Source organism: Plecotus auritus (genome assembly GCF_963455305.1).
Source record: "Plecotus auritus genome assembly, chromosome: 6".
NCBI lineage: Eukaryota > Metazoa > Chordata > Mammalia > Chiroptera > Vespertilionidae > Plecotus > Plecotus auritus.
The window spans coordinates 114,257,439-114,270,121 of NC_137773.1; the positions used below are offsets into that span (position 1 = coordinate 114,257,439).

At 45.1% G+C, this 12,683-nt stretch overlaps 1 protein-coding gene across 10 annotated transcripts in view; it reads left to right on the top strand.

Moving 5' to 3' along the window:
• Positions 1-10: 10 nt before the first annotated feature.
• The window catches only part of CAMK2D (calcium/calmodulin dependent protein kinase II delta), a 159,637-nt gene continuing 146,964 nt past the window's right edge, over positions 11-12,683 (top strand). For all 10 annotated transcript variants that reach the window (XM_080674065.1, XM_080674068.1, XM_080674067.1 and 7 more), the window contains exons 1-2: positions 11-895; positions 2,207-2,301. In XM_080674065.1, coding sequence (XP_080530191.1) covers positions 831-895; positions 2,207-2,301 — 160 coding nt within the window. In that variant the 5' untranslated portion in view covers positions 11-830. The remainder of the gene's footprint in view (positions 896-2,206; positions 2,302-12,683) is intronic.

Genomic DNA, 12,683 nt, shown 5'->3' on the forward strand with positions numbered 1-12,683 from the left:
CGAAAATCTCGCGAGAACCGCCTTCCTCTGGGAACTGATGGAGCGTCCCTTTTAGAAGCGAAGGTGTGGCCTGGGGCGGTGTTTTTGCCTTCATTCCGCTACCGTGATGGCCGAAGGCGACCTCTCTGGGGGCTGCCCGAGTGTGAGCACCCCGACCTGGCGGAGGCGGGAAGGTGGAAGCCGGGGCAGTCCTGGAAGGGAGGCCCAGTCCGACGAGGTCTCACTCGCGGAGGAGCCCCGCCCCCGCGGTCACGTGCCGCCCATTCCTGAGGCCTGTCGGCCCATCCCCGCCTCTCCCCACGCGGGCGCGACTGACAGCAGAAAGGGCGGGCTGGGGTCGCCGAGGGCCTTTGGGACCGCGAGGCGGGAGGCAGTCGTTCCAGGGGCGCCGTCCCGCCCCGCACGTGCCCCTCCTGCCTCCCCCCGCCCTGTGTCGTGCCCCGCCCACAGCCCGAACCTCTGCATTGGCCCCGCCCCTTACCGCTGGATCCCGCCCATGGCCCCTCCCCTCCCGCGATGGAACCCTGCCCAGGCTCCTCCCCGGGCCGCGCGCCTCCGCCCCGCCTGCGGGCGCAGGATCATTCGCAGCTGCTGGCTGCTAGCGTCTCGCCCCGCGCCGGCTGTTTTCCATTTCCCGGCCCCGGTTACTGAACACTGTGCCTCTGAGGCGGGGAAGGCGGCGGGAAAAGGGCGGTGCGGCGTACTGAGGGGCCGCAGGACCGTGCGGAGGAGTAGGAGCCCGTTGAGGTCGCCCCCGCCCCGCGTGATCCGGCGGGCAGCCACTCTCGGACGCGGGCAGCGAGCGGGCCCGGGGACAGCCCGGCCCCACGATGGCCTCCACCACCACCTGCACCCGGTTCACGGACGAGTACCAGCTCTTCGAAGAGCTCGGAAAGTAAGCGCGGTGCCGGGGAGGCCGGGAGGGTGCTCTCCGTGGGGACGGGTTGGACCAGGCGCCCTGCCCTCCCTACGCCCCCGCCCTCCCGTCCGCACCGGAGCCGGCGGTCCCCGCAGTCGTAGAACCCGTAGTCGTAGACCGTTCTCTGTAAGCGGAGATGCCTCCGGAGCCCGTGGGGCGACCACGCGCGAACGGGGACGCGCTGTCCCCGCAGTACCCTGTTACTGACGCCCGGAGTTCCACGTCCAGAGAGGGGCTCGGGTAAGGCAGACCCTGCCCCGCGCCACTGTCACCCTTGTCCCCGGTGACCCTCACCGCCCCCTCCCAGGCTCGCGCGCATCCCCGCCTTCCTCAGAGGACTTACACGCGGCCGGAGAGCCCTTTGGACGTCGTGGTGTCCCCAGGGTGGCCTAGCGGTGCGTGGACCTGCGGGACCGCTGGAGATGTGCAGGGAGAGAACAGGGACCTGCCCAGGCCCGTGCGCGGGGACCCAGGGGTTGGAGGTGTGCAGGGAGGCACGGGATTTGCTGAGGGCCGGGTTGTGCGCAGGGACCCAGGGGCGACACGGATGCTGATTTATGATTTATGCAACATCTGACCCAAACCCAATCCTCTGCCTCTGTTGTCACTATTACCGATGAAAGGGTGCGGTGTATGATGATGTTCGTGCAGCTGAATTAAAGGAAATGGAAATATCTTTTAAATTGAATGAACTTTCTATCCTTATATGTTTATGCATTGTTTGTTGTTAAAACATGGAGAATGTGTCGGAAGAGCAGCTTAATTCAAATCTCTTCCCTCCCCCAACCCAAAACAGGCACAGAGAAATCACCATATCAGGGTGTTTTAAACCACACAAATGTTCCCAAGATTTATATTTTAATGAAAACCATCGCCATCTTTGCTCACTTGGAGCCACATTATTTTTTTTCTTACCAGGATAAATAGGCAGCAGATTTTTGCTGCTCTTCCTCAGCTCTGCTCTCTGCAGGTTTTTTTTCTGGAGCATTTGGTGGGGCGTGAGTGTGAACTATAAAAGGTTTTCCTATTTCATGTGCGGACAGGAGCCTTGTAATTGGCAGTCCCTGTCATTTTGTTGATTAATAATGTGTGCTCCTAGTTAAATGAGATTTACTTTGTTCTCAGCATCAAGACTGGTCTGGGTTTCCTGGAAGAGTGGGTCATTTTCTGGATATTACCGTAGTGCACTGATATTTGAAAATTCACTACATTCAACAAAATGTTGTAATTTTTAAGTAACTCTCAGAGCTGATTATAGAGATGACCTGGTAATTTTTTTATTTTCAGGGGGGCTTTCTCAGTGGTGAGAAGATGTATGAAAATCCCTACTGGTCAAGAATATGCTGCCAAAATCATCAACACCAAGAAGCTATCTGCCAGGGGTAGGTGTTTTCCACTGTGCGTGTCTGTTACCTTTGTGTTTCTCGTGCCCAGTGTGGGTTCTCTTGCAAGTACATCACATCCTTGCAGCTGAATTATAGACTTAGGTAGTGTGTCATGTACTGAGATTAGTTCTTTTCTGAATGCCTCTTGGTCTATATAGTTTAAAAATAAATGAACAAATATATTTTAACAAGTTTTTATAAAAATTCTACTGTCCTATGAGCAATAACACAAATAACTATATTTAAAAGCAAATAAATGTCATGAAGTGTATTTTGCCTTTAGCTCTACTGTGAAATAACTTTCAAAAACTGCTGGAATGGAAAAATGTAAGTCTCACAACTATCATTGTTTCCTTTTGCTTTTGAGAGGAAAAATAGGTCAGAGCTCAGTTGTTCATATATTTCAATTGTAGTTACAGTTGAACTTAATTCATCAAGGTATATTTAACACTCATTGCTTTGGGAGGAAAAAATTTGACTGCTGTATTCTAGGAAGTTCAGCCGGTTTTGACATTTCCATGTGCAGTTCAGACCTTCCCTTGGCCTTCACACTGAGATTGCTCACAGACCCGGAATGTATTTTGCACATGCTTAGTAGCCACAGAGATAATTCATGCTCGTGAATAGCTGTTGACATAAGCAAGAAACTTGGAGCGCCCTCCCTGCACTCGTGTTACTTATTTGAACTCATATGAAAGTACTTCTACTGAAATGTGAGGCACCCTAGTTATTGTGAGAATGTGGCTAAGGTATTGCCATGGGAATTTATGGCTTAACGAAAGAAACATGAAATGAAAATGAACAAAATGCCATAGTGTAAGCCCATTTCAGTGACCTGGTTTATTTTATTTTAAGTAATAAGAAAAGAAATTCCATTAGGGTTTAATCTGTCTTCAAAAAAGTGCTGCTGCCTCTGGTATCATTGTGTTTGGTCTCTGTCAAGATTTTCTTTATTTGTTGCAAATCCCACATTAACGTGGACTGTAGGTGTAGGCTGGCATTTCAGGGTATTGGTTCGGATGGGGTTTGTTGTGATTCTGAGGAGCCTCTGTGCTAAGCAGGCCCAGGCCACAGGGCAGAGGCAGCGGAGGGTGGGGGAGCACGTGGCTCAGTGATGCTCCCTTTATGCTGCTTCTCCCACAGGAAGGTTTTCTACAGGGAGGGGGAGCTGCTAAACTGTAAATGACATTTTAGTTGTTAAAAAATGTGGAGGGTCCCAACCTCTCAGTGCTGGTGCCATCTCCTCCTGCGCGGGTGCCAGGCGCCTGGGCACCAGTGGAATGCACTTCTTTCCCAGGCACCTCAACCCCTCCCAGAGTTCCAGTGGCTGACTTTTCTCTCAGAGCAGACACACTGTGCTTCACTTAACTGTTTCTTGAATTGGAGCCGTCCCTCTTCATCCACCTGACCCATGCTGAGAGGCAGGTGCCATGTCCACTCATATGCACTGACTGCACTCTCCTCTGCCTCTCCCACTTCCTCCTCCCCAGCTCCTGCCCCCTTCCTGCCCATTCTCTGTTTAAAGAGCAGTCTGCACCCCAAGCCACCTTGCTCTCCTGGAGGCACGCTCCCCACTATCCCAGTTACGTTCATTCTTCATTCCGGAGAGGTGGTGGGTGCAGGATGGGAAGACCAGCCTCCTGCTCTCCTCCCCCCTCCTTGGACTGCGGACAGCTCCTCACTTGCTTGGCCTTAACCCGCTGCATTTGTAAATTCTCACTCCCCTGCCTGCTAGCTGCTCTTTGGCACTTACTTACTTCCAGTGAGCCTCAGTTTCCTCACCTTGAAAACAGGGTAAGACTAGAACACTTGCTGTTGTGGGGCATGTGAGGAGTGACGAGTTACCCTGACTGCTCCATGCTGGGAGTGGCGGTTAGCTGCTGTTATCTCTGTGGGTTGTGGTAAGCAGCAAGTGAGGTGACTTATCTGGAGGAAGGTCAATCAGAGAGGCAGTGGCAGCCCTGATTGACTGTGGGAACCCAATTTGCTTCTAGGCTCTACTACTTAATAGGTAAAATTGCGTCAGTTTCTATATTATTTTGATTGCAGGTTCTTCATCAATAAAATTGGAGAGGAGGATGCCCAGACAGTATCATGGGTTGTTGTGAGGATTCATTGAATTGTATGAGAGTCACTTCTTAAATTGCAAAGTGCTGTGTCAACTTTATCTATTATTATTGCTCACCTGAAAATATTACAGTACTTTTCCTTCAAGAAGTTTAATTTATTTTATATTGTCAAAACAATTGAACTGGTTATAAATTACTTGTGCCTTTGAATGTATACATTTGTTTAATCTATACCCATATTAAATTATAAATGTTGGGAGGAGAAATACCATGCTTTTGTTTTATAGTGTAACATGCCACAGCCTGGAAGACACAGGATGGCTTAGTAGAGTAACCAGGATCAGACATGGCTCTTAAATCGAGTGGAAAGGAGGGAGGTACCTTGTTTATTCAGAACAAGCACATCGGGGTGTGAAGTCGTCTGTAAAGAGTGTATCAGAGCATATGCTTTAAAAGATGAGTTCTCCTTTAAAAACACTCCATTCCCAGAATATAATGATCCTAAAACACTACTATTACAAAAATTTTATGTAAAGGGAAATGTAGGATGAAACGCAAAATAGCATGCTAAATTTTTTGTTTTTTGGGGGGGTGCATATGGTGTTTTTTTGTGGAACATAATTTTTTTTGGTAAAAATTTATGTTTTATTTGAAATGCCACATACCTTTGTAAATCCGAGTTTTAAACCTATTAGTTTTAAAGACCAACCAGACAGGTCCTTCAACCAAAATAATGTTCTTTAAATATAACATTACAACTGAAGAAGAAGGCCATTGTCAGTGATTGTCATCCAAGACCATAAGGGAATTTCCAAAAATGTGGCTGCATTCCTGCACAGATTTGCACACCCAGCCCCCGTCACCCCGGCATTCTTCCGTGGGTCTTGGTGGGTTTCCAGCAGACCTCAGCTACGCTTCCTCTCAGCTGCTGGTCACACACACCATATTTGGGAGACTCAAGAGTCTTGAAGAATTTCATTTCTTTTGCGTTAACACCAGAGCACAGGGCTTCCTCATGCAATTCTGATCAGATAGCTAAGTACACTAATATAATTTGGCTTGCTTTAAAAATAAATAATGTAGCCCGGCTGGTGTGGCTCAGTGGTTGAGTGTCGACCTTTGAACCAGGAGGTCACGGTTCGATTCCCTATCAGGGCACATGCCCAGGTGGTGGGCTCGATCCCCAGTGTGGGGAGGCAGCTGATCCATGATTCTCTCTCATTATTGATGTTTCTCCCTTTCCCTCTCCCTTCTCTGAAATCAATAAAAATATCTTAAAAAAAATAAAAATAAATAATGTAGAAACGTCTCAAGCATCTGATATTTTATATGTAATTTCTGTATTCTAAGAACTTTTGTGTTAGATAGGAATAGAAAGCATGCTTGGTAAATGCTAGGTAGTGGTACTTGGATTTTATCTCATATTTTTACCATGAGAATTAGAAATTAGATCATTTGATCAGTTGATCCCAAACAATTAGGTTAGTACTTAGGTAGTGCTAATGTGGCTTGCCATCTTGATTTTTTGTCTGTTTTGACATGATTGTTACTGTGAGGTGCTGTCAGGCTCTGGAAGATCCCGCAGGGCAGTGCTGAGGTCAGAGCCGGTGGCTGGTGGCCCTGATGACGGGTGTCTTTAGAAACGAGACAAGGAGTGGGTTTGCACTGTAAAGTCTCCCGGGCTGAAAGGTTTTTATGGTCTTGGTGACTTGATGTGCGTCTCCCGTTGTGTTTTTTTATCATTAGAAACCACTTATGACAGAGTGTGATGTGCAGAAATCCCTGTTTTTGTTAAATATAATGAATTCTAATGGAAGCTTAAAATAATTATGCTATGATAAGAGTAGTTACCTTTACTCTGCTATGGAAGTTAGAAAAGGGTTTCAAATTTTATTTTTCTATAATCTTCAGACCTAATGCAATTAAATCATGTTGGTAGTCTTTGATGTTGCTACTTTTGTTAATTCCTACATATTGATGCCTTTATAAAACTACTTGACCATGTACACAAAATTAGGTCTCAGTTATGAAATCTGAAGGTTGACTATATGTTCTGAAGTTTCTTTGTTATGCTATAATAGGTATGTCAATAACTAACTCCTATTACTTTTTCCTTATTTTGGCATATAGATAGTCCAGAAATTATGTAATTTCTCAGCCCGTGGTTACTTGTCTTGAAGTACAAATAGATGAGATGATAGATGAGTCAACTTGTTCTGAATATAAGTTATTGATTTGATTATTTAGAACTCATTAAACAAATTAATATTTTTAAAGTTTCTTGGCTCCAACAGTGTTTTAAGAAAAATTAGTAAATCATTTTTATTTTTGTCCATAGAATCTCTACAACTCTTCAATTATTGGTCCCCAAAATGGCATGTATCATCCTTATCATGTTGTGTTCTTTATTTATGTTTAATTGTATTTCCATTCTCACATAGGCCCTGACATTAGACATTTATTTTCCTCTTTTGGTGAATGAGAATATTATTGATATTCAAAACCAGTTAGGAAATAAAAATGAAAGTGTGTATCTACATTTCTAGGAAATAATAAAAATCCTTTCTGTGTTCCAGCATCAATTAAATAAGGCAAACTTAACAAAGCTGTGGTTGTCAGGTACCTGGCTGTGACCCTAATAACCAGGGTCAGCTTCTGTCTGGCAGATTCTGTGGTGAGAGTTGAGCGCCCTGGGAACCTCATTGTTACACAGTGAGATCAGTACTTGTCGTTCCCTTTGACACACGGAATCAACCCAATGTAAAATGTAAAATTTAGTAATTACTTTTTATAGTTCTTTTAATGTTAACTGTGAGTTGCTATGAAACACATAGTAGTATTTTCTTGGGCATTTAATTTCTTTTGTTAAATGGAATTTTAATTAATTTTTGACAGTCTTCCTTGGCTGATATTGAGGCAGCCACCCTGCTAGTGTCTCTAGGACTGGGTTGGTATTTTTTTAAAACATCTTTCTCTCTCCATTTATTAGAGTATAATATGTACAAGGTTTTAAAAAAATTATTGGCAATGAATTGATTGTTTACATAAGAGGTATGTTAAAATTTTTAAGATAGTTTCACTTAACTGATACATTAAATGGAGTATCCAGCAATATTTTTAGTCTAAAATGTAATACCTTTTTAATAGTAACATATATTTCATACTACTTTATAGATTACTAATCACATTCACATATGTGACCTTACTTTAAGTGTTTTTATTTAATAAACTAGTGGCCAGGTGCACGAAATTCATGCACGGGGGGTGGGAGGGGTTCCTCAGCCTGGCCTGCACCATCTCCAATCTGGGATCTCTCTCGCAATCCAGAACCACTGGCTCCTAAGCACTTACCTGCCTGCCTCCCTGATGCCCCTAACTGCTCTTCTGCCTGCCTGATGGCCCTAACTGCTCTCCTCTCCTGGCCTAAACCCCCTAACTGCCTATGTGCTCTCCCTTACTCTCCGCACCTTCAGAGCCTGGCACAGGAGTGCTGAGAGCTCTCTGCCGAGGCCCTGCCCCTGTCCTGATGCCCCCCTCCCGGCCGGGCAGTGCCGTGGGCCTGAGCGCGCTTCTGCCAGGGGGGTGGGGGGCCGCCATGACCTGTCCTGACACCACCCTCTGGGCCGGGCGGCGCCATGGGCCTGCGCGCGTCTCCACCAGGAAGGCCGCCCCCGGCGGCAGCCTCATGTCCTGGTGGTGCAAGTCCTTGCCCCTGTCCCCGCCCAGCAGCTCCTGCCTGCGCGTGCCTGTGTCGGGAGCGGTCTCCGCCTCCGAGTTAGCGTGACATTAGCGCTGGGCAGGCCTGCGCTGGGGGTGGAAGTCCCCGTGCACCAGCTCCTGCTTTGCTGATTGACCGGTCTTGACTGGGACACTGTTAGGACCAATTAGCATATTACCTCTTTATCCTATCAAATAAAAGAGTAATATGCAAATTGACCATCACTCCAACACACAAGATGGCTGCCCCCATGTGGTCAAAGATGGTTGCCCCCATGTGGACACAAGATGGCCGCCACAAGATGGCCAGCAGGGGAGGACAGTTAGGGGTGACTGGGCCGGCAGGGGAGGACAGTTGGGACCCAGGCCTGCAGGGGAGGGCTGTTGGGGGAGACCAGGCCAGCAGGGGAGGGCAGTTAGGGGCAACCAGGCTGGCAAGGGAGGGCAGTTAGGGGTGACTGGGCCAGCAGGGGAAGGCAGTTGAGGGAAATTGGGCTGGCAGGGCAGCAGTTAGGTGTCGGTCAGGCTGGCAGGGGAGTGGTTAGGGGGTGATCAGGCTGGCAGGCAGAAGCAGTTAGGGCAATCAGGCAGGCAAGCAGTTGGGAGCCAGCAGTCCTGGATTGTGAGAGGGGTGTCCGACTGCCTAAACGGGCAGTCGGACATTCCTCGAGGGGTCCCAGATTGGAGAGGGTGCAGGCTGGGCTGAGGGAGACCCCACCTGCCCCGTGCACGAATTTTGTGCACCGGGCCTCTAGTATATATATAGATATTGAATGGTTACAAGGGCAAAGTGTTAGGAAAAACAAGGCTTACCTACCAAATAGATGTTATGGAAGACTTAACGGTGCTAGAGTCTGGCCTGAATCAGGTGCTGTGGGTTTTCAAAGGAGGTGAGATTCTTTCTGCCCAGAGAGACGGAGGAAGGCTCTCATCTCATATGGACTGAAATACAAATTTAAACCACAACACAGCTGTTGTTCAAGTACCCAAATGCAAATAAACAATTTGGAGAGATTGTTCAAAATAGCTTTAATATCTGCTTGTAATGAAAATGTTATTTTATTCATATGGTAAATTTATTGCAACTATCAATATGAAGTTATTTTTAGAATTAAATAATTTTAAATGAAGTTGAACATTTTTAGGTGACAGAATTCTATGATTCCATTAAGGTAGATATAACAATACTTCTTAAGGTGAATTCATAGACCTTTCGTCTGCCAGAACCTGTCTCTCTCCAGGATGGGGAAACTGGGAGGTTTGAGGGGGAGAAAAGTCAGCTTTATTTGTTGTTTGTTTGCTTTTGATTCTTACTATCTTAAGTATCATTGTTAGTTATACACAGAGCAACAACATTTCTGATTCTTTTAGTTTATTAGCTCTTTTCTGACACTACAGTCTCCTTCTAACTTCTTGGGACTTTATTACTACCAAATCAATAATAATAATCGTAATAGTAATAATAATAATAAAATATAAGTGTTACTAGTCATTATTTAAAGAGAACCTTCTAAGCAACAGGTATATACTTAAAAACACTTTGTCTTATTTAATCCACACCGTGCCCTCTGGGTAGACAGTGCTTTCTCCATTTTTAAATAGAGGAACCTGAGGCTCTGAGTTGCAACAAAGATTCATCGATCATCAGGGAAGAATGAAATAATTTGGGAATTAGAAATTAATCGCTGGACCCGGTGTTTGCTAGCCATGAAGCGTCAGCTCACTTTCCTTCCCTGTGTGATCCGCTCTCCAGGTGCTTGCTTTGACACTTACGTTTCAAAGAAGCTCGTTTTAAAAAGGGTTTTGGTGATACTTTATGGAGTTTTGATACACAGTGGATGGCTATTATTTGCTTATGGAGATGATTTGATGGTTTAATAAAGGCAGGTGTGGCCACTGTCACAGCTGCTGTGTCTGTCATCCCAGAGCCGGTAGGAGGCCTGGGACGGCTGCCTCCGAGCTGGAGGCCCTGGGTCGATGGCACATCTGCAGCGCCTGCCGTGTAGTGCCCCCCCAACACCCGCAGACTTTCCTTGTGGGATGTGTTACCGGAAATCAGGCGTTTTGTGATTCTACAGCTTTCAGTGGACACAGACACACACACATATTTTTAGAAAATAAGCTATTCTTTTCATATTCCAAAATGCCATTCATATTTTTAAAAGGCAACTTAAGGTTGTAGTCATAGTGGCAGAAGTGGTATGTGAAAATTAGCTCAGCTGAACATTTTGGCCATTTAGTAGAAACTTTAGCCATTATGAATGTTTTATTTTAATTAAGCAAATTGTATATGCTTTTTTATATTAAAGATTGTACATAAATATTGGTTAGGTACAGAGAGAATTATACAATCTGGACACACCTCTGAAATATGTTCTTAATTATTCGTTACTAATTTGTATAAAAACATTAAAAATTATATCATAAAGATATAGAATCTGGGGAAATATAGGAAAATAGAAGACATATTTATAGTTTAATTTCCCCAGTCACTCTTAATGTTTTGTCTTCTTTCTTTTTAAAAATAATTCTCAGAATACTGGACTAAAATATACAATTTTGTGTACTGCTTAATAATGTAAAATTTCTCTTCTTTGAATTTTTTACGAATTATACATCAGTGAGTAAAACATTAGTATTACTGTTTTTTTTTAAATTGTTCTTTGCTATGATAAATGACATAATAGTAAAATTTTTCTTCAGATTTCTGATTCTTAGGAAATACTCGTAAAGAGAGTTAATAGTTTAGAGGGTTGAGTTTCTAGAATTCTTGATAAATGTTGCCAGGTTTCATCCTGAAAGTTGTGTCCATTTCCACCCGTGACATTTATGTAATCAGTGAAACCATTTGGGGGGGGCAGTGATTCTGAATTTCAATTTCAATTTAAAAACAAACAAAATGCCCCATGTCCTCACCTTGCTTGCAGACCTGCTTGCAGACCTGGTGCATGACAAATAAGGGCCCCAAGATGTGGTCCTTCCTCACATGGGGAGGAGCCATGGGGCCCTGGATGGCGCATGGGGGGTGGGTCAGAGTGGAAGTGCTTGCCTGGAGGTGTGGGCGAAGCACAGGTTGCTGAGGGGTGAGGAAGACTTCTGGGGGAGTTGTCTGAATGGAGGTTGAAAATAGCCAGTTTTGAATTTAAAGCTCGTAGAAAAGACACAAATTAAGAGGGCATTATAAAAAATGTGAGAAACAAGGAAGTAAAAAGTGCCAATCCAGACCAGATTGATGGAGATACTCAGCCCTGAGCAGAGAGGTTCAGGAGAGCATGCACACTTTTCCCTGGTGAGTCCTGCGCAGCCAGGCCCACTGGAGAGAGGCGGTAGATGGGCTGTGGGTACAGCCTGACTCACTGGGATAAACAGCCGATAAGGGAGGGAGAGCAACTTCTTATCGTCCCCATGTGTTGTTTCATTTAGCTCTGGGGCAGTCTAAACAAGAATCGAGTGACTAAGTGGAAGATAAAGGAGGGGGATAATCAGAGATTTTTTCAAATCAACCAACAGTCCAGTGCTCGAGGGAACGTGTTTGTGGATGACCAGCGAGCTGGGCAGTCCCTCAGCGCCCTGTTGGATAATGACTTGCAGAGGACATAGGGCTCTGTTCAAACCCCAGGTAAGAAGGAAATCTAAAAATGCTTTCAACCTCGCTCACGGGAGTTCCTGGATTCCCAGTGTCTGGAATACTGCCTGGCACCCTTCACAGATTTTTATTGAATAAGTGAATGAATAAATTACTCCCAGACTTCATGTTATGATGCTACATGAGCACATGGAGGACCTAGAGCTTTTAGCAGTAAGATTTGTATACTCTTCCCAGTTTTTGCCTTAAAAATATTTTTTAAGAAAAGCTCAAAATTTAATAGATGAATTGTGTGATATAATTTATAATTTAGCACGAGCTGGTGGTTGGAAATAATCATTTATTAAATAATGAAAAAAATATCGTTCACTTAGAAGGTTCTTCCATGTAAGTAGTGTATGACCTCCCCAGTCGGCTCTGCCATGCAATATCCCCTATTTTTAAAAAGATCTTAGCAGCTATAAAAAGCTAATTTGCAAGCTCCTTCCTAGTTTTATTGATATGAAGGACTGGGTGCCTGTGGTTTTAAAGGGGAGATACTCAGTGTGCCTGTATTTACAGCGGCGTGTTCTTGAGCTGAGGTGGGAGTTGCGTCTGCGGAGCAGAAGCCTTCTGCTGCTTTAGAAGCGGTGACTCGGGTAGTACCTTCTGTGGGAAGCCGGCTGGGGGGAACGCTCTTCCAGATATTGAGCAAACTTCAGAGTCCAGGGCCACTGCTGTTCTGAGTGTACATCTCCTGATGTCAGGGCAGTTCTAGCAGAACCGAGAAGAAAACACTGTCAAAGAGAACTATTTGTCTCCCGTAAATGGGATTGAGGCCTACTTCTCTCTAACATTTACGTGCTTTGGAAATTATTTTTGGGAAAAAACATTCTTTTGATTGACTTTTCCCCCTGTGTCTTATGCATCTTTATGATCAGGAAAAGGGAAAACACCATTGAATTGTTAACCTTAAGTCTGTTTGAAAGAAAAATATATACGTAGCATGTTTTATGTTAACAGAACCT